The sequence below is a fragment of the Mytilus edulis genome, chromosome 3, assembly GCF_963676685.1.
Source record: "Mytilus edulis chromosome 3, xbMytEdul2.2, whole genome shotgun sequence".
NCBI lineage: Eukaryota > Metazoa > Mollusca > Bivalvia > Mytilida > Mytilidae > Mytilus > Mytilus edulis.
Window position 1 is genome coordinate 28,847,630 of NC_092346.1, and position 27,077 is coordinate 28,874,706.

The window sequence follows — 27,077 nt, forward strand, 5'->3', positions numbered from 1 at the left end:
GATTTTTTAAAATGTTATTTTTCTTAATTTTTCAAAAATCTAAAATACATCAATTTTCAATAAGAAGTTAAAAAGCACCGTCGATTTTGCGGAGTCTTACAAGAATGTCGCACATGCTTAAAAACAACGTTTCAGTCGAAGTTTTGGTTTGAACGTTACGAAATATTCGCGACGTTGTGTTACGCTTACATGTACGAACATCGCGCGTAACGTCTTTACATTATCTTATCGGGGCCTTTTATAGCTGACTATGTGGTATGGGATTTGCTCATTGTTGAAGGCCGTACGGTGACCTATAGTTGTTAATGTCTGTGTCATTTTGGTCTTTTGTGCACAGTTGTCTCATTGGCAATCATACCACATCTTCTTTTTTATATATCCTCCATTTTAAAATTAGTTGTAAGAAGTCCGTCTAAACGAAAAAGAAAACAACAAGAAGAGGAACATAGTTGGTATGGTATCTATACTACTAAAATAAGTGACCGATTTCATTGAGCCGTAATTCCGCTGAACCATTCAAAGTCAGACAAATTTGTGATATGACGTATCAAAGTAGTGTTTTGTACTTCCTGTCTCTGAAATAATCTTTTTACTGCATAAAACGACAATTTATGAGAAAATATTTAATTTCGGATACTGTTCTCGGTGCGTGTCATATACACTTTCGACCATACTCAGTCGACAAACACAGATTATTTTTTTACGTACTTGAATGTAGATTTATTTTTATTGGCAATACGATTCTGCAACTTGATTATGTCAACAGATTGGGAGAAGGGTCATTGGTCTCTGATTTCTGATGAAGCGTTTAATATTAATTTTTCATCCGATTTAGATCGAATATTTTCCATTGTAATACTCATTTTGATCCCTTTCGGCAATGTCAACGGATTTAACGTACCTCATATAGTTATTGAGTTAAATCAGTTAAAAATACCACTAAAATCATCTCTCCAAAAAAATAGAATTTTATGTATTAATAGTTATCAACAGTACCAGGATTATAATTTTATACGCCAGACGCGCGTTTCGTCTACATAAGACTTATCAGTGACGCTCAGATCAAAATAGTTAAAAAGCCAAACAAATACAAAGTTGAAGAGCATTGAGGACCCAAAATTCCCAAAAGTTGTGCCAAATACGGCTAAGGTAATCTTCTCCTGGGTAAGGAAATCCTTAGTTTTTCGAAAAATTCAAAAGTTTTGTAAACAGAAATTTATAAAAAAGACCATATAATTGATATTCATGTCAACACCGAAGTGCTGACTACTGGGCTGGTGATACCCTCGGGGACGAAACGTCCACCAGCAGTGGCATCGACCCAGTGGTGTAAATAGTTATCAAAAGTACCAGGATTATAATTTTATACGCCAGACGCGCGTTTCGTCTACATAAGACTCATCAGTGACGCTCAGATCAAAATAGTTAAAAAGCCAAACAAATACAAAGTTGAAGAGCATTGAGGACCCAAAATTCCCAAAAGTTGTGCCAAATACGGCTAAGGTACTCCTGGGGTAAGGAAATCCTTAGTTATTAACCGTGTCCAATATCTTTGTTTCAACACTTGTCTACTTGTACCGCGATTTCCTATTTTTTTTTCTAGTCTAAAATGAATTAGAAATAACTTAATCAAACCAAATAACACTCTGGACAGTTGCTATTTTAAGATTGTTTTTTTCTGTTTCCTAGATTTGTGGACAAGGAAAGTGGTAATTCAGGATATAAAAGTAATATATTAAAAGCAACAGAAACTGAATTAATCAAGAATATGAGCAATAAGGTTAAATTCATTACAAATTTGGTGTTTTAAAATGACGTAAAATTTTTTTAAAGTTTGTAAAATTTATATGAAATGTATGTTTTTATGTATTTTAATGTTGCATTCAGTCAAAAGTGCTGTATTTTTCAACTTTACAGATTCCCAACTGAATACCACTTCATTAGTTTTTTTTTTTATGTTCAATCTAGTTGATAAGATCCTTACGAATACATGTATATATACTTATTTTGCTTTCAAATGTTTGGGTTTTGAGCATATTTGATAAAGGTAAAGCTAGATAAGTGTTACTGACACACGAAACTTATGAATTGTAATATTTTCATCATCTGCCTTATATCACAAACATAACAGATATTATATAACTAAATAATAAATAGAAAAACAGTTTTAGCTTTCATTTATTGATAGTAAGACTTGTAGTTACACTTTCCGAATCTTCATAGTAGATTTTTTCAGAGAGGTTTTTATAAACGATTTATACATAATACCCTGCAACGTATTATTTCTATGGGTGTAATGGCCATTTAGCATAGCGTGTTTACTTAAATGCAAACAGTCTTTGTACCACCATCCACCTTTAAAGTAGGAATGACTAGCACAGTTGGTACTACCATGTTTGTCGTTATCTTGATCCGATGTCGTGAACTTCATTCCGTTGAAATAGTTCATTCCGTCACCTGAAAAACAAGAGGAATGAAACTTCACGGCTTTTTTTTAGTATCATCCTTAACAACGAAATACAATGAATGAACACTTTCTTCCTAACAAGGTCTACATACCCTTTACAATTATACGAAGGGGTAAATTATTAAATGTTATTATAAAAATACTCTTTGTATATGTATAAAACGGTGTTATTTCAACGAATGATGGATCATCATGAGCGAAGACTACGATGCATATGAAATTAAAAATGAACTATAAAATGTTTTATCATCTCCTATTCCTGAATTTCTAATACATCCTAACTGTTTGTGTTGTACATGTGCATATATATGTAATCAGTATCTTCCATACATTGAATTTTCAAAAGATAAAAGGGTGAAATGTAATTTCTTTTATGTGTATTCATGGCAACATTCTGCATTTATTTACCATAAAATATTGCAAAAAAGGGGGGTGAAAATGTCACATATGTCCCAAAATTGAACCAAACTAGAATTTTAATGCATTTGAGGGATACCTTTTTAGAAACCTCTCTAATGAGCAAATAAAAATGAGTATCTTTATCCTCATTTTTTCATAAAATTTGATCACAAAGTTCGTGCCACATAAAAAAAAACTTATAATAATTGCCGGACCAATGTATGGTAAAGTATGAATATGCAAATATGGACTGTCATACAGAATATAGCCTATACATGTATAACAAACCCGGTAAAAAGTCTAATTTGGTAGGTCAGATTCGCAAAAAGGGAACGGGATAGTAGTTAGGACATTAGGAACATATCCGATATCATTTGTAAAACGCATGTTTCATAACGGTCAACAAACTCGTGATGGTGTCCGTAAAATTTACGAAGGGGTGAACTCAACTTCACCATTTGGAACTCTCGCTTTCGTATCTCCTTGTCAGCAGCAACCCTCTACCAAGGAAAGCATGGTAGGAAATACAAGCCTAGGAATATCGTATTAATTTGGATGTTTATCCTCCGTATGCAATCGCTGCTGGAATGTTGCTTCATACATATGGAAAGTTACAACTGGGAAGCTGAACTCATCGCTTTTGTCATAAAGTTTTATCTTAGTACGCATTACAAAAACGCACATTAAGTATGTGTATTATCATTCTATATACCTTGACATAAATGTTTGAAATGTCAGTAAAGCCCGATTTACATTGTCACGTTTCGACAGCTAGGTTTAAGTACGTTTAGAAATGCTACGTGTCGTGTATCTCTTTTGTCATTTTTCTAGGTTTATGCCACGTTTTGATACTGTCACAGGAAAAATGAGGCACTAAAAAATCGCCAACCAGGCTGAATATAAGTCAGTAGAAACCACAAAGAATTAAGACGTGGTATAAACAGTGGGCCATTTTCTGCAGTAAATGAGTCGTCCAATTAATATACTTTATAATGCATCTTCAGAAATGACTCTCGTCTTCCACCCTTCCTGTATGTTATATTGACCAGATAAAAACTTGCAAAGTGCTTATATTAGTATAGAGATTTAGAGATTTTATTTTATTTAAAGTGCAACCTGATACAATATACATGAAATTACAATTACATTTCAATACATTAGCAATAGTATACCATATCAGCCAGCCTTTAGAGGCTTATGAAGCACTAACAATATTCATACAAGATTATAAACATACAAAGAATATATATTAACTCGATTATTCATTCTGAGATCTGAGGTTGTTTTAAGTTTTTATAAAAATATTTCTCTCTTTTTTTTGTGTTTGTTCTTTTACATCATTGCATAAGTGGTGGTTTTAATATGTTAATTGTGAATTCTCATTTAAAATAGATCTGTAATATAAATATGTATAATTTGAAAACATTTTAAGCTGGAATTGCTTCCCTTAAAATTAAGAGCAAAAATAATTTAGATGGGATTTCAATTAAAGTATGCATAAAATTTTTCTGTATGTGTTCAGTACTGGCTGCATATATATCTATGGTTAGTATTGCACACTTTGAGTTCATGCCCAACTCATGCCTTTTGAATATGAATATGAATATGAATATATAGCATTTAAATAATAATAAAGAATCGCATTAACTTTCTATTGTACACATTTAAATATTCAGTATGTAAAGCCAAACATTGCGTAACAAAGCTATAGTTCGTTTCAAAATACGCAGCGCAAAACTATTTGTCGTAAATCGTCAAGAAACATGAATATGAAATATGAAAATGATATGAATGTGAAACATATAACACTAAAAAACCACAAATAACATAATATGTTTAATAAATGGAACAAAATGGATACATATATCCGGTCACAATACGTTCGTCTACGTATTGTTACGTTTTGTTAGGTTTTACGATAACAAACGGGGCAAGTTTTAATAAGTTTTATTACATATAAAATACGGTTTACTTCGTTACAGTACGTATTACAAGGTGTCAGTTGTCAATACGTTTCTATTTGAGTTCATTAAGGTTGAGGTCGGTTTCGTACGTTTTCTTCAGGTTTTGAACGTTTATTCTACACAGTATTACGCGTCACTACGCTGTGATGATTGATATATAAAACGGATCCATTAATTAATAAAATCCAGAAAAGAGATGCAGAGAGGGAGCTAAGTAGCTCCTGAAATTCAAGACAATGCAACAGAGGTACACTTTATTAATGTTAATACTTCTGTCATTTCGATTAGATTCTTTGGTTCCTATTTGATGGTCTAAAAAATGGTTTTCTTTCTACTCCAAAAGCAAGATTTTTTTTAGATAACATTTTTGTTGAGTAGATACATGAACCTTGTTTTTCCTTTTATGTTAATCGCTCTATTGAAATGTACATTGTCATTTTATTTTCAATTTTTCTCCTACCGATATTTGATTTATATTTCAAGTGTTTTTTTCAAAACAAACCGTTCTGATAAGTACCAGAGGCAGAGGAAGGGGGCGCGGAGGGCGTGGTAGAGACCGCAAAATTAGTCCATCGCCTCATAACTTTAATTGAGTTACAATGGGAAATAGTTTATTACCTAAAATAACCGATTTAAGGGTTTATGAAGTCCTTAATAGTTTTTTAAGGATTTTCCAACATGAGCAGAAAAAAAGCTAGCATCTATATGTTAAGGGACGATTTCTTCTTTATTTACAATTAAAGTACTGTTGATGAAATATCACAATGTTTTGAACAGGCTAACAGACACCAAGCACTACTAAAATTTAAATACGAGAAATCAAAAGCTATAATGCAGGTTTTAGATGTGTTGGTATTCAAAGGCTAAAGATTAGAGTAACAGATATCTTAGACCTCACGACATACCGAAAAAAACCCTAAACATTATCAGAACTTAGATGTTCTGATGCCACCCATCCTCTGTTGAGAGGCTATATTATAGGAGAAATGCTTCGCTTTAAGAGATGTACGAACGATTCAGTAGATTTGCATACATAATATGCGTTATTTAATGAACTCCTTATTGAAAAAAAAAAGATTAACTTAAAACTGTTATGCAGGAAGTGACTGCACAATGAAGAAATGACACATTAATTTAAAACCCAAATATTTATTACAGTCGATTCCCTTGGTATTCTCCACAGTGTTTTCAAGACAGAAAACACACATTAAGAACAGTATTTCAAAACGCTGGGATAAATTAAAAGATGACGAAGAGGCAACACCGTTATTTGATAAAAGACCTCTCTTCGCTTGCCTTAAGCATATACACTTGAAAGACTCAGTACCATTTATAACATCTAGGCAATTAACATCTTGCAAATATAAAAACATATTCTATACTGTGTCTGTTAAATTTATAGACATAAAAAACATAATAAAAATTACTTGTCAAACAAATCAGGACGTGTCGAGTCCCTTATAAAAATACAGTATTTCCAAAATAAGTGTCACCATGCATTGGCTTGGGCTTCTTCCGATGGCCATGGTCAGTGTCAATTTATTTATTCTAATTGGTCAAAACACCTTGTGATTTATGGAGTTGGGGAGCTGTGATGGGATTTGAAAACGATTTATTGAAAAAACTGTGTAACAATAATCAATAATTTGTCAACTGCATCTGTTGTCTGTTTATCTTGCTCTAAGACTGACCAATATTTTAGCAAATAGCGGGAAATATAGATACACGTGGTTTGATTATACGTTGAAGAAGACAAACATGCGTATTAATACGCATCGACATGTAATTATGCCTAGAAAAACGTAATGAAACCTAGTAATGTATACCATGAAGCGTAATAGAGGTTTCTCAACATATTACGAACGGACGAAAATACGAATGTATCGTTATGGAGCAATAATTTTGTTATAATAAAATCCATAATAAATGTCTTTCGCTATTGTAGTTAGTTTAAAGACAAAAGTTAACAATTAAATATTCTTTTTGCAACCTTGCATTTTATTGTTCTGGTTAAACATCAGTGTTCCAATTAATTTTCTGTTGTTGAATGTTTCGTATTCTTACGTTCAGATCCTTTGTTTACATGTCGTATAAATGCGTTCGATTTATCTCCCTTATCCATTTAAGGTCAAGTTACATTGCCCATTCACTTGTCCTTGACCTTAAAAAGTTTTTGTACTTTTATGGCGTTGTCGGCGGATCTTGTTTGCATTTGATTTCACTGATGTTAAACGTTTAGTGGCAAGTATTCAATGCAGTTCACGACAAGGTTAGCGTTTGGTAAAGGATTGAAAAGTGATTGAGATTACACAACTTTGATATAGTTAATTAATTATATCCGACCGTCCTTTCTATGGGACGACTAAATAAGAAGTGTTTGGGTACATACTGTGCCCTCAAATAAAGCAACAAAACCCTCAGGAAAGTACGCATAAGCGTCATTTCCATGTCCGAGAGTATCTTTGGATAAATATTTCTTTAACACGGCTATCAATTATTTTTATATTTATTAGAAATCAGTTACTGAAATATAAAGGTGCATTCGATTTATTGTAAAGTAAGAGTTTTGTGTATTCTTGTTGAAAGAATGCGTGCTACAGGACTAACACAACTGTTATTCACATAGTTAGCAAAATGTACCTTTGTTAAATTACATCTCCAAAGTAAAGAGAAAAAAATGAGGAATATCAAAACAGAAATAAACATAAACAGCATGCCATAAAAGCTCAACGAAAACAGTAAACAAGAAACCAAAATAAATTGTATATATATACTAATATGATTACGATAATAAAACATACACAAGAAGAATAAGAAAAGCCAAGAAAACAAAACAATTAAAAACACAACATATAGTGCAGCGGCGAAATCTTAAAAAACGCTTAGTTAAGGAGTTTAATGCACCCAAAATAACACACACCTGAAAAGTTCGTTAAATGAAAGACTAAATGTAAAACTTATATTTTAAACATGTCGTAAGAAAATCGTATGGTGAATTTCCGTAAAAATGGCTTTTTTAGGGCGCTATGTAATGTATACAACACAACTAACTGATACACTCAAATGTTAATTATCATATACGAATCACAATATTACGGCTTTTTTTTAATATGCAAATGTAAGAAAATAACACTGACGAGAAAGATAGACAATAATTATTTTTAAAATATTTACTTTCAACATTTTAAAAACCGTTTTACATTAGAAGTTGTGGTTAACACGATTTTTACGGGTTTCCTTTAATTACAGGAAAATAATATAACGCTTTGTAATTCCGGAATCGCGGTCCGAGCCGTTTATTTTTTTTTATTAAATTCTCATTCGGATCAGTTCTATCACTGTGCAAGCCTTTGACATAGTTTAATTTTATTTCATTTTAACATGTTCAAGTGTTTATATCTATCTTTACATTATTTTAAGTGCTTTGTTGTTAATTTCATTGTTTTTTTTAATATTTTGAACATCTCGAGATGATATAAAAAAATGAATTTATCATTGTTAACATTGTGTTAAATAATCCGTTAAAAATATTCCGAATCTGTTGGGAAAAATGTCCGGAAAATGTCACAGTAAGGCAGTCCTTAAAAACTAGACACAACAAGTGCCAATAAAGGGAAATCATCCTTAGATTGGCATAAATGCATTACTAAAAGTATGAAAATATTCACTGACAAGGACAAAGGAAGTTTTGTGTAAGCTACTAGACAACTGGACTGATGATACCCCGGGGACGAAACGTCAACCAGCAGTGTCATCGAATCAGTGGTGCAAATAGTTATCAAAGGTACCAAGCTTATAACTTAACACACCAGACCCGCGTGTTTCGTCTACATAAGACTCATCAGTGACGCCCAGATCAAAATAGTTAAAAAGCCAAATAAGTACAAAGATGGAGAGCATTAAAAAATCAAAATTCCAAAAAGGTTGTGCTAAATAGGGCTAAGGTAATCTATGCAATCTTTTCTTGGAAAGAAGACAGACATATACCTTTTTAGCACCACAAACGATTTTATTATATTTACCTGCGTTTCCTGAGTAATCATTGATACTCAATCTGTATTTTGTAGATGCGGCGCCTATTGAGAAGTTTCTATAAACTGCATAACGCTTGTTACCGTCCCAGTCTTCCACATCGATCCTAAGTTCATGAGTCCCCTCTGATGTAAGTTGAGCTATATTCTTGTTGCCTGAAATGTATGTGTGTACACTGATAATCACAAACAATCAGAACACGAATATTTTAATTAAAGCTTTGTTATCCACAAGTTGATGAAATGCAAGAGCAAAAATATTTGATATACAGAATATTTAAAAAAAATATGATGAGGTGTGGTCATTTTCAAGCCTGTATCAACATCTTATGATATGCTAGCAAGGTCTTTAAACAAGATTTATACTGCACTCGTTCTATTTGAGCAGTCAAAATGCGTTGACCGTATATTTCTATGTCATATACAGTCACTGACATGATATCACTTTTCCTCATGAATATTTAAATAGAAATTGCCGAAATTATAATTAATTATTCATACGACCTATTCAACCTGTTCTTGTTTTCAATGTATACAACAACTTAAACTTTTGCAATTTATATAAAAAAAACATATTTCACTTGTTAATATTTTTGGTCTGCAAACTACAAATCATTATGTTTTATGCTTATTGTTGATAATTTAGTTCATTTTCAAACAAATTCGTTCACCAGCGATTGCGAATTTCAACAGGTAATGTACATTTCATTGTGTTGCTTATTTCTCCGCCTTCATTATATGAGCCCTTTTAATAAAAGGGGGAAGTTTTCCAATAATTAAATCAAATAATAAAATTATCACATTAAACAACAATTGAAAATGTTTTGTTTAGATTGCAGTATAAAGACAATAGTAGTGCATTGACTTGACATATCAACGATATAAGGATTCGGCCCGAAACGGGGAAAAAGCTCGGCAGAACCTTGCCTTTCCCCGGTTCTAAGCCTCGTCCTTATATCGTTGATGTCAATGCACTATTATTGTCTATGTACACTTACTGGTAAAACGTTTTATCACAACAAATTATTTCATTACACTGAGAAAAAAAATCTTTAAAGTTTTATAACATCCTATTTTCTTACCTAACCAGAACTCTCCATGTATGTCTCCAAATCCATTTTCATAATCTTTCCAATTCCTTTGGAATTCAACACTACCATCATATCTTTTTTGTATAAGCTAACACATTAAAATAGAAATAAAGTGAATAACCGAGGAAACTCCGAGGAAAATTCAAATCGGAAAGTCCTTAATCAAATGGCAAAATATAAAACACTTCAAACGAATGGAAAACAACTGTCATATATACATATTGTATTTCTAAAATCTAGTATATGAATTGGAATGAACTTTCTTAAAAAAAAACCCAGTGAAATAGACCATTGGGTTATAATATTAAGGAGGCAGCAACCCATACTTACGTTAAATCTTAAATGAGTAAGTTATAGTTAATCTAATGACTAAGTAACTACAATTCCCTTCCCTTTCATAAATTTGACCTACCGAATTATACTATTTACCGGATTTTTTTTTTTATCTCATAAGCAACACGACGGATGCTATTGTATTTGAAGCTTTGTGGACGTCCATCAGTAGTTTTACTGTCACAAGTTTAGTAAACCTCGCGACGTTAAGCGGAGAAAATTCCACGGAAAGATGTTATCTTCGTTGGAAGCTCATCTAGGTGACGTCATATGTACGCCTATGACGCCAAACGTAAACACTGGGCGTTTTCTGGCTCCGGAATGTTATTAAATTTGACGAAAAGAAAATTATAGGTGCAACATGTGAGTTTTTTTGCTTATTATTGCAGCAACTACATGTCAATACATTCCGCAATTCAAAATGTAGGCTTCCTTAGTTACAGACAAGGAGATAGAGAATTTTACGCTTTCTGTCATCCAATCAGAACCATTGATACAAAGTATTTGCATTAAAATTTCTAATATACTTACAGTCCATCCTCCTTCCTCACATTGTACTGACATATTTCTGTGATCGTCAAGGTAAATTGTTTGTAGTCCAGGATCTGTGATATCTTTACATTCTTTCGGCAGAATCCCATTACCATTGTCTTAATATAACATAGAATAGAAACATTTTAAGAGACTAAAATGTATTGGTATACTTTTGAACTATCTCTCACAGATTCATTCTCTATGCGTTACATTTTCATTAGTATTTTAATTAACATTAACATATTCCTGCAAATATATTGACTTTTCAAAACATGATATTTCAAGATTTAAAACAATTTATTGATATTTTCAAAGTATTTTATTACTTTGAATTTTGTGATGATATTTTTTTTTATTTCAACAAACATATTATTTTACGAATCAAGCTTCTTTTTGGGAACCACGCTGGATTAAAAACAATTTATTGATGTTTTCAAAATGATTGAATACTGATTTGTATTTTTGTTTTTATTATAGTTTTTTTCAAGAACATATAAATATACGAACAGATCAAGGTTCTTTTTGGGAAGCACGTGTCCTCTTTATCATGAATCATCTCCTTTTTTACGTAAGCCAAAGTTTCTACTTACTTTTCATATCAGTAACAATACTCAGTATTTTGTCAAGTTTGTCTTTGATCGAATCCATTTCTAAATAATCAAATGAATATTTATTGATAAGAGTAAAACAAATGGAAACTGACTGAATCGAAATATAAATTGCCATTTACCCGTATGTTCAATATTTAATATGCATAAATCAGAATTTCGATTTGTGATCAGGTCAGTAATGCTATTTTTTAAAATCTTATAGCAATTAATATCTAGATGACAATGTTTACCTTCGAATCAAAAATAGCAACACAAGGACGAAAGGAACAGAGACAGCTAGATTTATTGAAGTTTTTGGAGTATAATATAATACAACAAAAGAACAACAAAAACTCAATATACTATATGGAAGTCGCATTTCAATAAACAGTTAAATGTAAATGTAAATACTTCATTTCCTTTCATGTGTGCGCTTTTCTCAGTGTTGATAGGTATATAGGTTGATATAGATATATTTAATACCTGCAGTGACCTTCTGCGTCTCTTTTTCCATCTTCTCACAGCTATTTTTGCCATCGCTATATAAACACATACCTATCAAAAAACAAACAAAAACCAAAACATTAAGATATAAAACATACTTAATATACAAGAAGACTGTATACATAAACTAATATTTTATTAATTACAATGTTTTAATAATAATAAAAAAAAAGGAATCGTTCAGCATATTCTTAGATGTAACTTTCCACTTTTAAATTTTTAAGCAAGTTATATAAAACGTATAAAATACATTTCCATGCGAGTACATATGTTCAAACTCTTTTAGATCATTTTTTAGTAGCAATAAACAAAAGAACTATGTCAATTGGACATGCTTTGATACTATTTATGCACTTGAATTTTTACTTGATAACATTTTTGTTCGCTTTGGAGATTCCGTATATCGTCAAGTTATTGGAATTCCAATGGGGACTAACTGTGCACCACTTATTGCGGACCTGTTTTTGTATTGTTATGAGTTACAATTTATGACTAAAATTAGCAGAGACCCATCAAAACAACATTTGATACAAAAATTTAACAATACTTTTAGATATTTGGATGATATATTGGCTCTAAATAATGACGACTTCAGTATGTATACTAAAGAAATTTATCCTGTAGAACTTACTTTAAATAAAGCTAATGATAACAATGACCACTGCCCTTTCCTCGATCTTGATATCTATATCATAAACGGGAAGCTTAATACAAAAATTTATGATAAAAGAGATGATTTTTCGTTTCCTATTGTTAATTATCCATTTTTAGATGGTGACGTTCCCTTGTCACCATCTTATGGTGTTTATATATCTCAACTTGTACGATTCGCTCGTGTATGTAACAATGTATTAGATTTTAGCGAGATAAATTTATGTATTACTGAAAAATTATTACACCAGGGTTTTCGATATCACAAACTGGTCAAAACATTTACTAAATTTTATCACCGGTATAAGGAAATAATTCGTAAATATAACTCAACATGCAGACATCTTATACGTTCAGGTATTTCACATCCAAAATTTTATGGAAATATTCTTTATAAAGCACAAAAATGTCAGTATTCTCCTCAGAAACTAACAAAACCTTTAAATAGACTTATTAAAAGGGGATATAGTTACGATACTGTTGTCAGGTCATTAAAGATTGCATATTTTGGCTTTAACATTGATTCACTGATAGGGTCTTTGCATCGGAACTAAACACATTTATTTCTAAAAAAACAGTTGTTGGCATGACACGGGTTATGTTCTTTTCATATATTTTATGATAGTATGATACTAAACCCCTAACGGGAGGGATTGTACCTGATATTCATATGATGAAGACATAATCTTTCAATCAGTTTAATTGAGGTCTGGAGCTGGCATGTCAGTTAACTGCTAGTAGTCTGCTGTTATTTATGTATTATTGTCATTTTATTTATTTTCTTTTGTTACATCTTTTGACATCGGACTCGGACTTCTCTTGAACTGAATTTTAATGTGCGTATTGTTATTCTTTTACTTTTCTACATTGGCTAGAGGTATAGGGGGAGGGTTGAGATCTCATAAACATGTTTAACCCCGCCGCAATTTTGCGCCTGTCCCAAGTCAGGAGCCTCTGGCCTTTGTTAGTCTTGTATGATTTTAAATTTTAGTTTCTTGTGTATAATTCGGAGTTAAGTATGGCGTCCATTATCACTGTACTATTATGCATATTTTAGGGGCCAGCTGAAGGACACCTACGGGTGCGGGAATTCTCGCTACATTGAAGACCCATTGGTTGCCTTCGGCTGTTGTTTGCTCTATGGTCGGGTGGTTGTCGCTTTGACATATTCACCATTTCCTTTCTCAATTTTATTTCCAGTATAGTGTTCCCATCATTAAACTGACTGCTTGTTTCTAATGTCACGGAGGTACATGTATGTAGTCATATACTATTAAAGATAACTTTTTTAATCAATATTGAGCTGGATATACATATGTATTGATTCTTTAAAGCATTTGTTGGACACAAAATTGAATAACTAGTACTCTATGTTACTCATAGATCTTCTGACACCAGTGCAGTGGTATGATCTGTTACCTTAAAATTGAGAATGGATACAAGGAGTGGGTCAAATGGACAACAACCCGGCCACAGAGCAGAAACAGATAAGGCCATCAATGGGTCTTCAACATAACGAGAAATCTCACACCAGTAGATGTGCTTTAGCTGGCCCCTAAACAAAAGTTTACACTAGTTCAGAGAAAATTGACTTCACACTAAACTCCGAAATATGTATAAACAAATCAAAAGTGAAGAAAAAAATGACAATACTAACAAAAGTCAGAGGTTTCTGATTTGGGACAGGCGAAAAAAATGCGATGGGGTTAAAGATGTTTTGTGAGATCTCAGCTATCCTGCTATACATCTAGCCAACGGGGAAAAGATAATATGCACAGTAAAACTGGCCATTTTGTGAGATTCTGAATTTGTGTGGGTTCGCCCGGCAGATGATGCATGCACATCTTGGATGATTAATCTGGTTCCGCCTTAAATTGCTAAATACTGGTAAGCATTTTGTATGAAATAGTGTACCACAAAGATCCCCATTTTGGAAAATAAATAATAAGTTAGTAGGCTGCAGGCCTTGGGTAATGGTAATTTGTAATTGTAATGCATTTTTTGGATGTAATGCAAAGTAATTTGTAATGCACATTTTCTGCATTACAATAACATGTAATGTAATGATTACTTTAGTTAAAAATTAATGTAATGCCTCCATTATAGTACATTACTTTTCATTACAAATTGGTAAAATACATAAAATTCAAGAATATTGTATAATAAAAATCACTAGGCTGTAATATTCAGTTTTGAGGGAGGATTTGACAAGAATAAGACTTCCAAAATAGAGAAATGAATAATTATGAGCAGACAACACACAATTTACTAAGAGTAAAAATGATAAAATTAATTCAAATTACGTATACCGGAGAACAGACGTTTTGCCAATTCTAAAAACCATTTATTTGTAATTAATTATACGACGAAATGAAAAAGAAATACACAAACCGTTTAACATGTCCTTAATTCCGGTGGCAAGCCTGACTGCTTTGTTGGAGTCTTCAGTAAGGTTTTCCATCGTACCTGTGGGAAATAAGCAAAATTTTTGTATCTGATTTAAATACCAGAACAGTTATTCATGTTCTTGATAGAAAAGAGACTCCTTCACCGATTGTGGTGTATTTCCGAATTTATCATTTTACCTAGTGTAAATATTTTTCAAATCCTTGTTTTAAAATCTAACATATCAGAAAAAAGACCACCCACATTTTATCCCGATCAGTTGCTCAACAAAACGTTAATTATGAAAAACACATATTGAATACTTGTTTATTAGGGAATTTACTCTCCAATGCACCCCATGTTTTTCTTTGAAAACTGTAATTATTCTGTTACATTCGGAATACATTGCGACTGGGTAGAAATAAGTCAATTTAGTTATACTTCAATGTAGAATAGATTTAAAACTTTTAAAGTAAACAAGAAAACAAACACCTTGCATTTATATTGTTTAATTCACAATTTAAATCAATACATGTATATGAACAAACCGTTCAGCATATTCTTGATTTCGGTGGCTAGCTTGACTGTTTTTCTTGAGTCTTCAGTTATGTTTTCCATTGTACCTGTCGAAAACAAAATCAATGATTTGAACATTTGCAATAAGATACATTACTGTTTAACAGGCGAAGCAGCCTGTAAAATATTTTACAAACATTTTGAAAGCCTAAATAATTAGAAAAGAATTATGTTGATTCTTTTTTTGTTTTATAGTAGCATGTATGCTTTACCCCGGATATAAACAGTAAAATTGTCAGCATACATTGTAATCTGTGCATGGTACTGTAAATTCAATGACTGGATATTGCCGAAACGTTTATTTCGCGACAAAACCCTTAATTTGAATTTGTTTCAGGCAGTATAAAAAGGTAGTAAAAATGGATTTAAATGAAAAGATATATGGGGTATGTTTTAATGAGATAGAAATCAAACATAACAAAAAAAACCTAGTTGTCCATATTAGACAGTTTTACAGGTAGATAAGTCATCAACTTCCGAAGCAAGATTATCGGGTCTCCGAACGTTTCATGAAGAACTGCGTTCATTTATTGAGTTTAAGATCTTCGGTCATTGCTTGAATGTTGGAATGTCACACGTGATGGGTAGCTAATGTGTATTACATGTCGAAAATTTATATGTTTTACTTAAATTTACCATTTCAAACGGTGTTTTTTTTATGTTGTTGGATAGAAAAGATATGAAGTAATGCTTTACTCAAAAAGGTTTTTTACACACATCATCATATTTGTAAAATGCATTTTGTAGCAAAATATCTTATCGTGTAAAGCCTTGGCTGATATCTATTATTGATAATAAGATTTGAATATTAGTATTTTGGCAATATTACAGACTTTACACTCAATTCAAGAATATTCAAACCATGTTGCAAATATGTAAAATTGAAAAATCTAAATATTGATGTCTTACAAAAATAACATCATAAACACATCTGATGTTTGATCGGTATATTATAACTTCTTATTCAACATAAAAACAATCAACTTTTATCTGTCAATAAAATGAAAAACATCCAAAATATCAAGACATTTCAAGTGCTGATGAGGTTCCTGACTTAAGGTTGTTCGCTACTATTGTTTTGATTTTTTGTCAGAAATGCGCAAATGCTGTTGTTTATCCATATAATGCCAATAAATATTTTACCTTTTAACCGCTCCTTTTCTTTTATAATGTTATGAAAAATATAATTTTAAAAGCAATTTTTGAAAATATTATAAAAATCCATGTTAGGTTTGAACGAGGTTAACTTTTATTGTTTTGAATTTCAACCCTTTCAATTTATAATCTGGATCTGGATATACGAAGCGACAATCGAACAATCAAGCATAAAATAAAAAAAAAACAGTACACGAAAAAAACTAAGGATTTTCTTATCCCAGGAATAGATTTCCTAAGCCGTATATGGCACAACGTTTTCGAATTGTGGATACCGTATGCTCTTCCACTTTATATTTGTTTGGCTTTACAACTATTTTGAAATGAGCGTCACTGATGAGTCTTATGCAGTCCGAAATGCGGTTCGATAAAATTGCTCCCCTTGTTTATTTCGCTCTCCTGTCAAATCATGTAATTTCGCTACCTCCAATGGTATAGACGCTACAACGATGGGTGGCGTCAAAAAAGGTACGATTAAAGGAATCAGCTAGGAATTAGACGATCACCATTGGTATAGGTGAGTTGTTTAATAGTTGTTGATTTGGGATAAATGCATGTTTTGGATTTATTCATAATCAGGAATAGCTGGAAAGGAATTCAACGTGTTGCTACGTGAACCCGGAAAGGCGGGGACGAATTTAAAAAAAAATTCTAGAGACGATCGTTCTGAGTGTGCCACCTACACATTCAAACGTGTACACAAGCACAGTATTCCCTATCTATGTAATGTGTTTTCATAATTATGCGATATAGGGCAAAAAAAAGGTAGCAGCTTTTTGTATCTTGTTGTTAAGCATTTCCAGGGGAGATAATGTTATTTTTCACAGTGTGTTCGATAGGTTTGTTACATTGTAACATTATATAACACACACTCATAAAGTGATTTAAAATAGCCTCCCACACTAAATTAAGTGAATTTCAATTATTCTATTTACCGTAGTGCTACTATATAAGACTTCGGAGGTTCATATCACTTATATTCAACGTTTTTATATCGGATTTTTTTTAACCATTGATGTTGAACGGTTCATAGTAAAAACAAATATCGATAAAACCGTTGAATGTAAATGATATGAATCTCAGAAGTCTTATATATTGTCCTTTAATATAAGACCGGAGGTTCGTTTCATTTACATTCAACATTTTTTATCGAATTTTTGTTTACTATCAATGTTGAACGGTTCAACGGTTCGACATTGGTAGTTAAAAAAAAATCCAATAGAAAATAACGGTTCAACAATGATAGAAAAAAAATCCGATAAACCTGTTGAATGTAAATGAAATGAAACTCTGAAGCCTTACATTATAGGACTATCGTTTATTAGTTCTTTATCCTAACTAATTGGGTTTTCTTTTGTGGTGTATATTACAAAAAAAAAGGGGGGAGGGGCTTTTAAAAACACCAAAAAACCTTAACAATCCTACAATATCTGTTTACAGAATGAGAGAGATATTTCGTATTATAAAACTAATTTTTCTCACATGTTTGTTTGATATGTTGAAAATACAGACAAATGTATAGTACGTATATCCATCCCCTCTTTTTCAATTCATTAGTTGAAGATACAGCTCTGAAGAATATGCAATAACCTACATTTTTCTAACATGTGAAGACCAATGAAAACATTTGATATGATTTGAAAAAATGGCCAATTAAGTAGGAACTATGAGTTTCGTAGACATAAATTATAGTTCAACATTTTTGATTTATATTTTGCTTTATTTCATATTCTAGTATATTTAATAACATGTTTATATTTTGTGATGCATCTGATGTATAAATCCAGTGGCAGATCCGGGAAAGAGCTCTTAGTTCCGATCCGTTTGTACGGGGAACATGTGGTTGCAACCCCCTCTTTAATTACCTGTTCGATTTTTATGTTTGCAGTGTCGAAAAGGGAGATAGACAGCAGTTTTATCAAGAAGTTATGTGAAAGTTCTGCTATACACCTGACAGTCAGGAATTATTCTGAAGTACACATGTCGACCAGAGGCATAGAACAGAGAGGAGAGGTTTTAAAGTACCAGATGCGTATCTGATGTTCCAATTTGAACTAAAGAAAGCAATATATAAAGATATGTAGGAGAAATAATCTATATGAATAAAGTTATGCCACAAAAGGAACTTGTTTTTTTATATACAGAATTTGTTAAACGTATCCATAACAGAAGAGATGTGAATGCATCCTTCATAGCCTTGTAATACTGATGGTAATAATTTATATAATTTCTGAGATGATATAGCAGTGCCATTGGTTTCCCCTTTTTCCTTCTTCAAAGAACTTGATCATCTGAACCCTTCTTTTTTTTTTTTTTTTAAATTGGAGCCCTGTTCAAGAACAGTTAAAAGAGCATGCTTAATTTTCGTTATCTTTTAGAATCATCATTTTTTTTAAAATAAAACAGGTTGTACATTCTACATAAAATATGCTAGTCAACCGTTAATGTTAACACTCAAAAAAGGTCTTTAAATTAGTATATTCATTTTTCAACTTACAAAATATGTCAAAGGTTTAAACATCCCAAACATTACCATGTGACTTGAATTTTTGATTTGTCAATATCAAGCAAACTCGATATTTCCCATAACATCATAATAGTTCCGTTTTTATTATTAAAACAACAATTAATGACTAACTCTTGTACAAAACTGCAAAACAGATTATCAAAAACTGTCTAGTAAGTACAATTTTAACCCAAGCCGCTGCTCTTTTAAGCACCGTCTTAGCAACGGCTTGGTTGGTTGTAAGTGTTTGGTGCAAAGACTGAAGACTTGAGACAATAACATGGAGGTAAGTATGTATAAGAACAACGTTTTCAAGAATATAGGCGGATTCGGGGGTGGGAGTGGGGGGTGGGGTGGAGGGTTTTCGTCGGAAAAATATGTCTGATTAAACATAGGGAATCACTGAAGCATGACTGGAGCGAGCTCCCCTTAGCTCAGTCAGCCCCCCCCCTAATATAAAATTCTGGATCCGCCACTGAATATTGGTTTGAACAGTGCGATGGAAGTCTTCAAATGTATAAAAAAAATGAAAGTCTTTGTGCTGGTTATTTACATACGGGAACGAAAATTTAACTTCAAATTGTGAAAAAGGGTGAGGGGTAAGATTCATTAAAAAAAATATCGTCTGATCCAAAATTCGTTCGAAAAAATGTTGTTGTCAGGCAAAATTTAAAAAAAGAAAAATCATTATGAATTCTGATCTTCTAAAACCTTATAGTGTTAAGTTTTGAAAGAAAAAAAATATTTGATTTGTGGAGGCGAACAATAAATGGTCGCGCTCAGACAAGAAAACCATACCTTTAAAGTTAAATGATTAACTTACTTCCTTGTTGATGGATTGTTTCCTGGCTTGCTTTGGTAGAGTATTGTTGCATGTTTCACATTCGAGTAATACATATACGCATGTGTAGAACATGAAATATGAAGAAACCGGTGTACTACTATAGTACTTGACTTGTAATAGTGAGCATGTATGAGAAAAATAGAGTGAGCCAATTGTAAGATGCTATAAGATAGACTAACTTGACAAGAATGTGTCCATAGTACACGGATGCCCCACTCGCACTATCATTTTACATGTTCAGTGGACCGTGAAATTGGGGTCAATACTATACAATAATTTGGCGTTAAAATTAGAAAGATCATATCATAGGGAACATGTGTACTAAGTTTCAAGTTGATTGGATTCAACTTCATCAAAAACTACCTTGATCAAAAACTTTAACCTGAAGCGGGACGAACGGACGCACAGACCAGAAAGCATAATAACTCTCTACTATCGTGGGGCAATAAAAATGCATCGAAAATATAGCTCAAAAGAAATCATGAAATAACTCAGTGCAATCCAAATCTAAGATGCAAACACATCAAAAGAAAAACAAAATCACACCATATCTCCACATGACACAAAACAAAAACCAACTGCAATCAACAAATAAGACGCAAACAGTCACAAGAAATTTAAAAAAAATCTATTCGCGGGCAACTACCGACTTATTATACCACGGCCGACACTCGGCTAACCGAGAGATTGGTCGGTTAATCTATATTGAGTATGTGGCTATATCGGCGGTGGGTCTGTTAATCGGGTTGGCTAAAGTCCGTTAATCAGGTGTTATCGAGGAAATCATTTGAAATTCTGCATGTTTCATTGTATAACTTTTTAGATATATGTTTATCATAAAAATTATTCATGTCTACCAAAACAATTCAATGTACTGAATCCAGTGGTGTAATTATTATTTTTCTAGCTTCGATGTACGATCTATAAAATGAAAAGGCGTGTTACTCATCAATAAATTTATACACATTTTACACACACAAAATGTACACAAAAAGACACGTTGGTTGAATTAACTTGCATGCGATATTTTGAACATCGAACAAAGACAGGCATTATGTTTGTCAACCAAATTGATATCATTGTGTGAAAAATCTACACAAAAATCTGTATTTTGATGAAATAAATCAATCTTTATTTAAAACCTGGTCTGTTAATGGGTCGGATGTATAAAACCCGGTCTGTTAATTGGTCTGTTAAGAGTTATGAATGGCAATAAAAGTATAATTTTATTGCTGTATGGGGTCAGGTTATCGGATCAAATGGGTAGGCTCAAGACGAGTGGCTAAAATATACGGAAACAACACATGAGCAATGAAACATAATATATACGGAAACACTGACATGAACAATGAATTTAGGCCATGAATATTGAAAACTGATATAAAAAAGTGTAATATTAAAGTATTATTATACATCATGTTAAAATGCCATATTTTGATTGCCTAATACGAAGGTGTTAATTTACTCTATCACATGGCTGAGCGGGTGACAATTTTTTGGAATGTCATCCTCTCGGCTAGACCAATCAAAAATCGGCAGTTTGAACGACAATGAATTGAATCTACATCAAGTTATTTTATAGACAATGCTTAAAGTTCTAATTTACTATACAACGAAGCGTGGAACGACTCAAACTTATTTCTTTTACAATTGTTGGAAAAACGTATTTCACTTTTTTATATTTTTACTTTAAAACCTATAAATCATTGTGTGTTATGCTTATTGTTGATATTAAACGCATTCGTTCACCATCGATGGGTTTCAACTGGTGATGTACATTTCATCATGTTAATTGTGATGTATATTTCTCAGCCAGATATGAGGCCATTTGAAAGGGGTATTTACCCAAAATTTAAATAAAATAAATAACAATAACAAAATAACAACAATTGAAAATATTTGTTTTCTTGATAGCAGAGCTTTTTTCCCGTTTCGGGCCTAATCCTTGTATCGTTTATATGTCAAGTCAATGCACTACTATTGTCTATTTACTTCACTTCTGAGGATTTTTCAAATACCCGTCACGCTGTCAAGTACGTGACTACATAGAAAATACTTATAATAAAACTCATCTGATAAAGAAAATGATGATAGGACATTCATTATAATAAATCATCAATTATAACAATTTAGTGAAACATAACAGGTAAATCTTAATCATTAAATTGTTATAATTGAACTTTTTTCCCTCTTTTCTGCAACACTTAAATATGTGATAAATAGCTTAAAGATTATAACATGTTTTTCCATATTTGCCCTGGTATCATCCCTCGACCCATATCGGCCCTCGGCTAAAGCCTCGAGGCCGATATGGAAGTCTCGGGATGATACCAGGGCTAATATAGAAAAGGGCATGTTATAATCTATACATATTGATTTCATTCAAGAATGGTCGCATATATCATGTGGATTCTGTTTAGGTATTAACCAGTATATAAATCAGAGATAAACGTCGTAATGTAACTAAACATCAGTAAGTAAAATATATTGGGATGCTAGAATATATAAAGAATAAAGAAATAATAATGAGCAAGATAAAATAAAATGTAGAGAAAAGTAACAGACAATTTAAAGAATATAGAAATAAACAACACCCCCAATCCGGACCCTCATTGTATACTCGAGAATCTGGATGGAAACACAGAATATATAGAATAATAGATAAGGACAGTAGGAAGTGATGCATTAATAAAAAGAGATAGAAAAAAATAATAACTGTTTGAGAATAAAGACATGAAACACCCCTGGGTGTTGAAACAGTAACGGATTGCTCCGGCCTCACCCCCTATGGATTTTACTAACCCTCTATGGATCCGTAGGGGGTCAGTAGCGAACCATATGACTTATAATATGTACCCTGTGTTGTATTAGAAAGACACTTTCGGACGGATTTGAGAACGTGCTACTTTGAACAGACACAAAAAGTAAGGCTGGCGAAAACGTTAATAATAGATTCATGCATATTCCAGCAGGCAATCCATATCTATATATTGAAGTGACACACCCCTTAATAAAATGCAAAGGAAGTCAAAATAAAAATGTTCTTACTTGAAGGATACTTGTTGCAGCGTATTGTCATTTTTTTTTACTCAAGAGCATCTCATTCTTAACTTTACCTTTAGGTAGCACAACTATTAACGTGGCTAAATAACTCTTAACTGACACAATTTCAATTGTCCAACCCATTAACAGACTTTATTCCCATAATGTTCACTAAAACGTGGTATTACTCACGTTTTATTACAATTATGAAATATTTACTAATTTCAATTTATATTTTAGACCCAAAGTACGATTTTGTGTCCTTTAAATGATATCTAAAATTGTTTTTTTCGCCTTTCATTACAAAAATTGCTATGCGTATAAGCATAAATACTACATACTTGCGCGACGCCTTTTAGTTTTACTGAAAACTGCGCAGACTATGAAATGTTTTTACAGTTGGAAAATATTCTATGATATATATCATTTTGTCAGACACTTTTTTGTTGTTGATTTGATTCTTATAATGTACCTAAAATCTGTATATTAAATAGATTTTAATATTAAAATTGTGCGTTTTACTCTTAACAGACGTATAACCAACCCGATTAACAGACCAACCGCCGATATAGCCGCATACTCAATATAGATTAACCGACCTATCTCTCGGTTAGCCGAGTGTCGGCCGTGTATACTGTATGATCGAACACAAACCTAGCCAAAATATGACACCAAAGAAATAAGACGCAAACTAAATTACAAGAAATTGCAAGATCAATAAATGATGTATAAAAAATAATTCCGAACGACAATTGGTTAACACAAACAAAAGGAATACAACGATATAAATATATGCAACTTCACAATGATCAACCAATCCGGGTTACTGTATAACTAAGATGTAACAAAATGTGTAACAAAACTTTTTTTAAATAATACAGAAATTATGACTGTAAATGTAATTGTTTAAGAAAAAAAACCATGTCAAACATGCAAATATTATTTAAAAAAAATTAGTTTTAATCACTTAAAAGTCATGTGATGTTACATATATAGGACAGGTGTGTTCGATGCGTAAATTAATTAACAAAACCCCGTCATATAACATCCAACTTTGAAACTGCGTCCAAATGTCAATTTAGGTGTGCCACTTTGGGAATGGTCTCAAACGATTGACAATTCATTTCTCAATTTTTGTAATTTTCCCCAGATTTTTTCTATGTCGGGCAAAAAAAAGTAGCAGTTTTTAAGGAGACCCCCTAAATGACGTAACAGCTTGACTTATGGTTGTTTTGAAAACGATTGTTTGCAAGTTGCACTGTTAACAATTGTACAATATGAAAATAAAACAACGTGAATGCAAATATTTATAATGACTTTACGGAAAGTAACTTTTGTGACACTTTGACAACCGTATACAAAGTTTATTTCACTTTTCTACCTTCTAAACACAAGAGGTCGAATTCTTTTGTTCTATTTAAACCGAATATCGGACTGTTATGTGGACGAAACGTGCGTATGGCGTACTAAATTATAATCATTGTACCTTTGATAACTATTTACTATAAATAATAAAATGTGCAATAAAACACAAATATATCGTAATTGAGAATATAATTAAAAAAAACAACAACAACAAAAAACCTGTTACAATTTCATTTTTTTTCTTTTGTGATCTTTACCATTACTGTTCTATTTTAGATTTTAAAACTAGCCTATTAATAATTTGTATCGCTAACCATGAATTATGTAACCTCACTTTAATTCATAACTAAAGTCTCTTTTGTTGATCTCGTCTCCCTGATTTTCTTTACTATTTACAGGTTTTTCTTTATTTACTTACTATGCAAAAATGTTAAAAAACAAATGTAAAAAATGTCATTTAGTGACAATATCCTCTATATAGGAATAACAGAATATCTCACTTGGCTCTTTGGGGAAGGAGAATTAAAAAAATACTCAACATTTCAATAGGTATATTTTTAGTAAGTTGGCCAAAGATCATTCGTCTAAGGTCTAATAAAAAAAAAACTGTTAATAGACATCTATAAACCAATAATAAATATTTTTTTGAATTTATTCAAGAATTCTTAAAAACATTACATCCTTTCAAAATATGTTGAACGGTGTGATTCCAATAAAAAATGTTAATTCAGGTTCCCTTTATAGAGTGTCTCATTCAGCCCCAAACATAAAATTCTCATGTTTATCTATTTTTTGTTGATTCGAAGTTTTCCAATTCCCGGGTTTATTTTGAAAAAAGTGAAATTACAAAAACACTAAACTCGATTCGAGTAAAATACAAAACGGATGAACCCCTATCAAATGACAAAATGAAAAGCTCAAACATATAAAACGAATGGATAACAACTGTCTTATTCCTGACTTAGTATGCATTTTTCTTGATATCGCATTAGAAAATATAATATTGATAGTTCTTTGAAATTCGAACTTTTTATAACATAAAAAATGGCAATTAGAAATGGTGAAAAGCCCAAATAAAAGAAAGTTGTATATATCTAAAAATACACGTACCTGTGGCAGTTATGCTCCCTTGGATGCGCATTCGTACTTCATTGTCACATAGAATCATATTGATTGCGAAGGCATAAATTAACAATAAAAATAAAGGTACATTCATTATGAATACTTGGAATAAAATACATGAAGTTTAACGTTGGTTTCAATTTATACCCAGACTCATTTATGAACAAGGCGTCTAGGTTCAAAGTTATTTTTTTGTTGTTGAGATAATTGACTATTAAGACTTTATTATCTGTAAACTTACACATTCCTATCAGTATGCTATAATGAAGTTGTAACAAGCACTAATAAAAGGCTATTCATTTACCGTGTACTTAGTCTAGAATGATCGCTCTTCAAATTGGTCGGTGAATAGAGTCATTTTATTATATTTCAAATTGTCCAGTCTGTTCAATAATATATGATTTAATTGCATATTCATTAATCATAAATGAAATTGGCTGAATGTTTTTTGGTTTTACTTTGCAATCTTTATCTGGCCTAAAAGAGAGCTCCATCTACCCCTCATTGACGTCTGATTCGTGTGACTGATTGACGTCATCTTAAGTATATAATACATTGGTTGAACTTCAAATTTCTTTTGAGATATATGAATCTGATCATGGCGTTCCTGGTTAAGGCTCCAGGATGATAAAACAGAAAAACTGTTTTTTATACAGTAAACCGATTGGGGTTAGATTTAAGATTGTGAGACATTTTTTTTCAAATCGAAATTAGTTTATCGAACTACAATGAGTATTAAATGAGTTACGGCTTAATTGTTTTTCCATCTTATAATGCATTTAACTTCGTAATATCAAACAGTACAGTATCTACCACAGCGTATGCACATTATTCTTTTCATTGATGTTTGATTCAAAGGTTTTTAAACACGAATGCCGAAGAGCTGATATAACTGAACGGAATCAAAGTTTAGGCACATTTAAAAAAAGATATCGGAGCTATGCATGAGGGAGAAGCTTGTCTTATATTCTAATATTCGAATGGTTTACCACATTTCGATAAAACTTTATCTGTATTTCTTGCAAATACTTAGCTATTTCACTGGCGATACCCCCGGGGACTAAAACTAAGCTTTAATGTCAGGAATTTGGTCTTTTCGTTACCATAGAAAATGGCTCCACTATCCAATCACTCAACACTTGTACTGAAATAATGCTCAGGTGGTACGATCGAGAACAAACATTTCGAAACTTCGACATACTGATTGTTCGCGATAAAGAAAGAGTTGCATAACCAAAGTTTTCAAACATTTGTCTCTGTGGGTTAAAGCCCTAATATTTGGTCATGTGATGCAGTTTTCATACATAAACTTCCTTCTAAAAAACGGACAGAAAAAAAGCATCTCGAAAGGTTCTTCAGTTTTAGTCTCAGAAAGATACATTGATGACCTTACATTTCAGTGACTGCGTGCATCGTATATATATCCGTATAAACTTGAATAAGAACTAAGAAAATTGCTTGGTATCTTTGAAATTTCCCCAATATTGTCATATTGACGACTTTAAACCAGAGTATATG

The 27,077-nt window shown here is 32.0% G+C and overlaps 1 protein-coding gene across 1 annotated transcript; it reads right to left on the bottom strand.

Annotated features, from left to right (window-relative positions):
• Nucleotides 1–2,171: 2,171 nt before the first annotated feature.
• On the bottom strand, nt 2,172–25,670 carry LOC139516182 (ficolin-2-like). Its single transcript, XM_071306092.1, has 9 exons — nt 25,548–25,670; nt 15,498–15,572; nt 14,956–15,030; nt 11,893–11,964; nt 11,410–11,469; nt 10,817–10,935; nt 9,944–10,040; nt 8,853–9,017; nt 2,172–2,457 (listed from the first exon to the last, which is right to left on the bottom strand). The coding sequence occupies exons 1-9, from the start codon at nt 25,651–25,653 to the stop codon at nt 2,201–2,203; spliced, it is 1,026 nt and encodes a 341-aa protein (XP_071162193.1). The 5' UTR covers nt 25,654–25,670; the 3' UTR covers nt 2,172–2,200.
• Between the last annotated feature and the right edge of the window lie 1,407 nt (nt 25,671–27,077).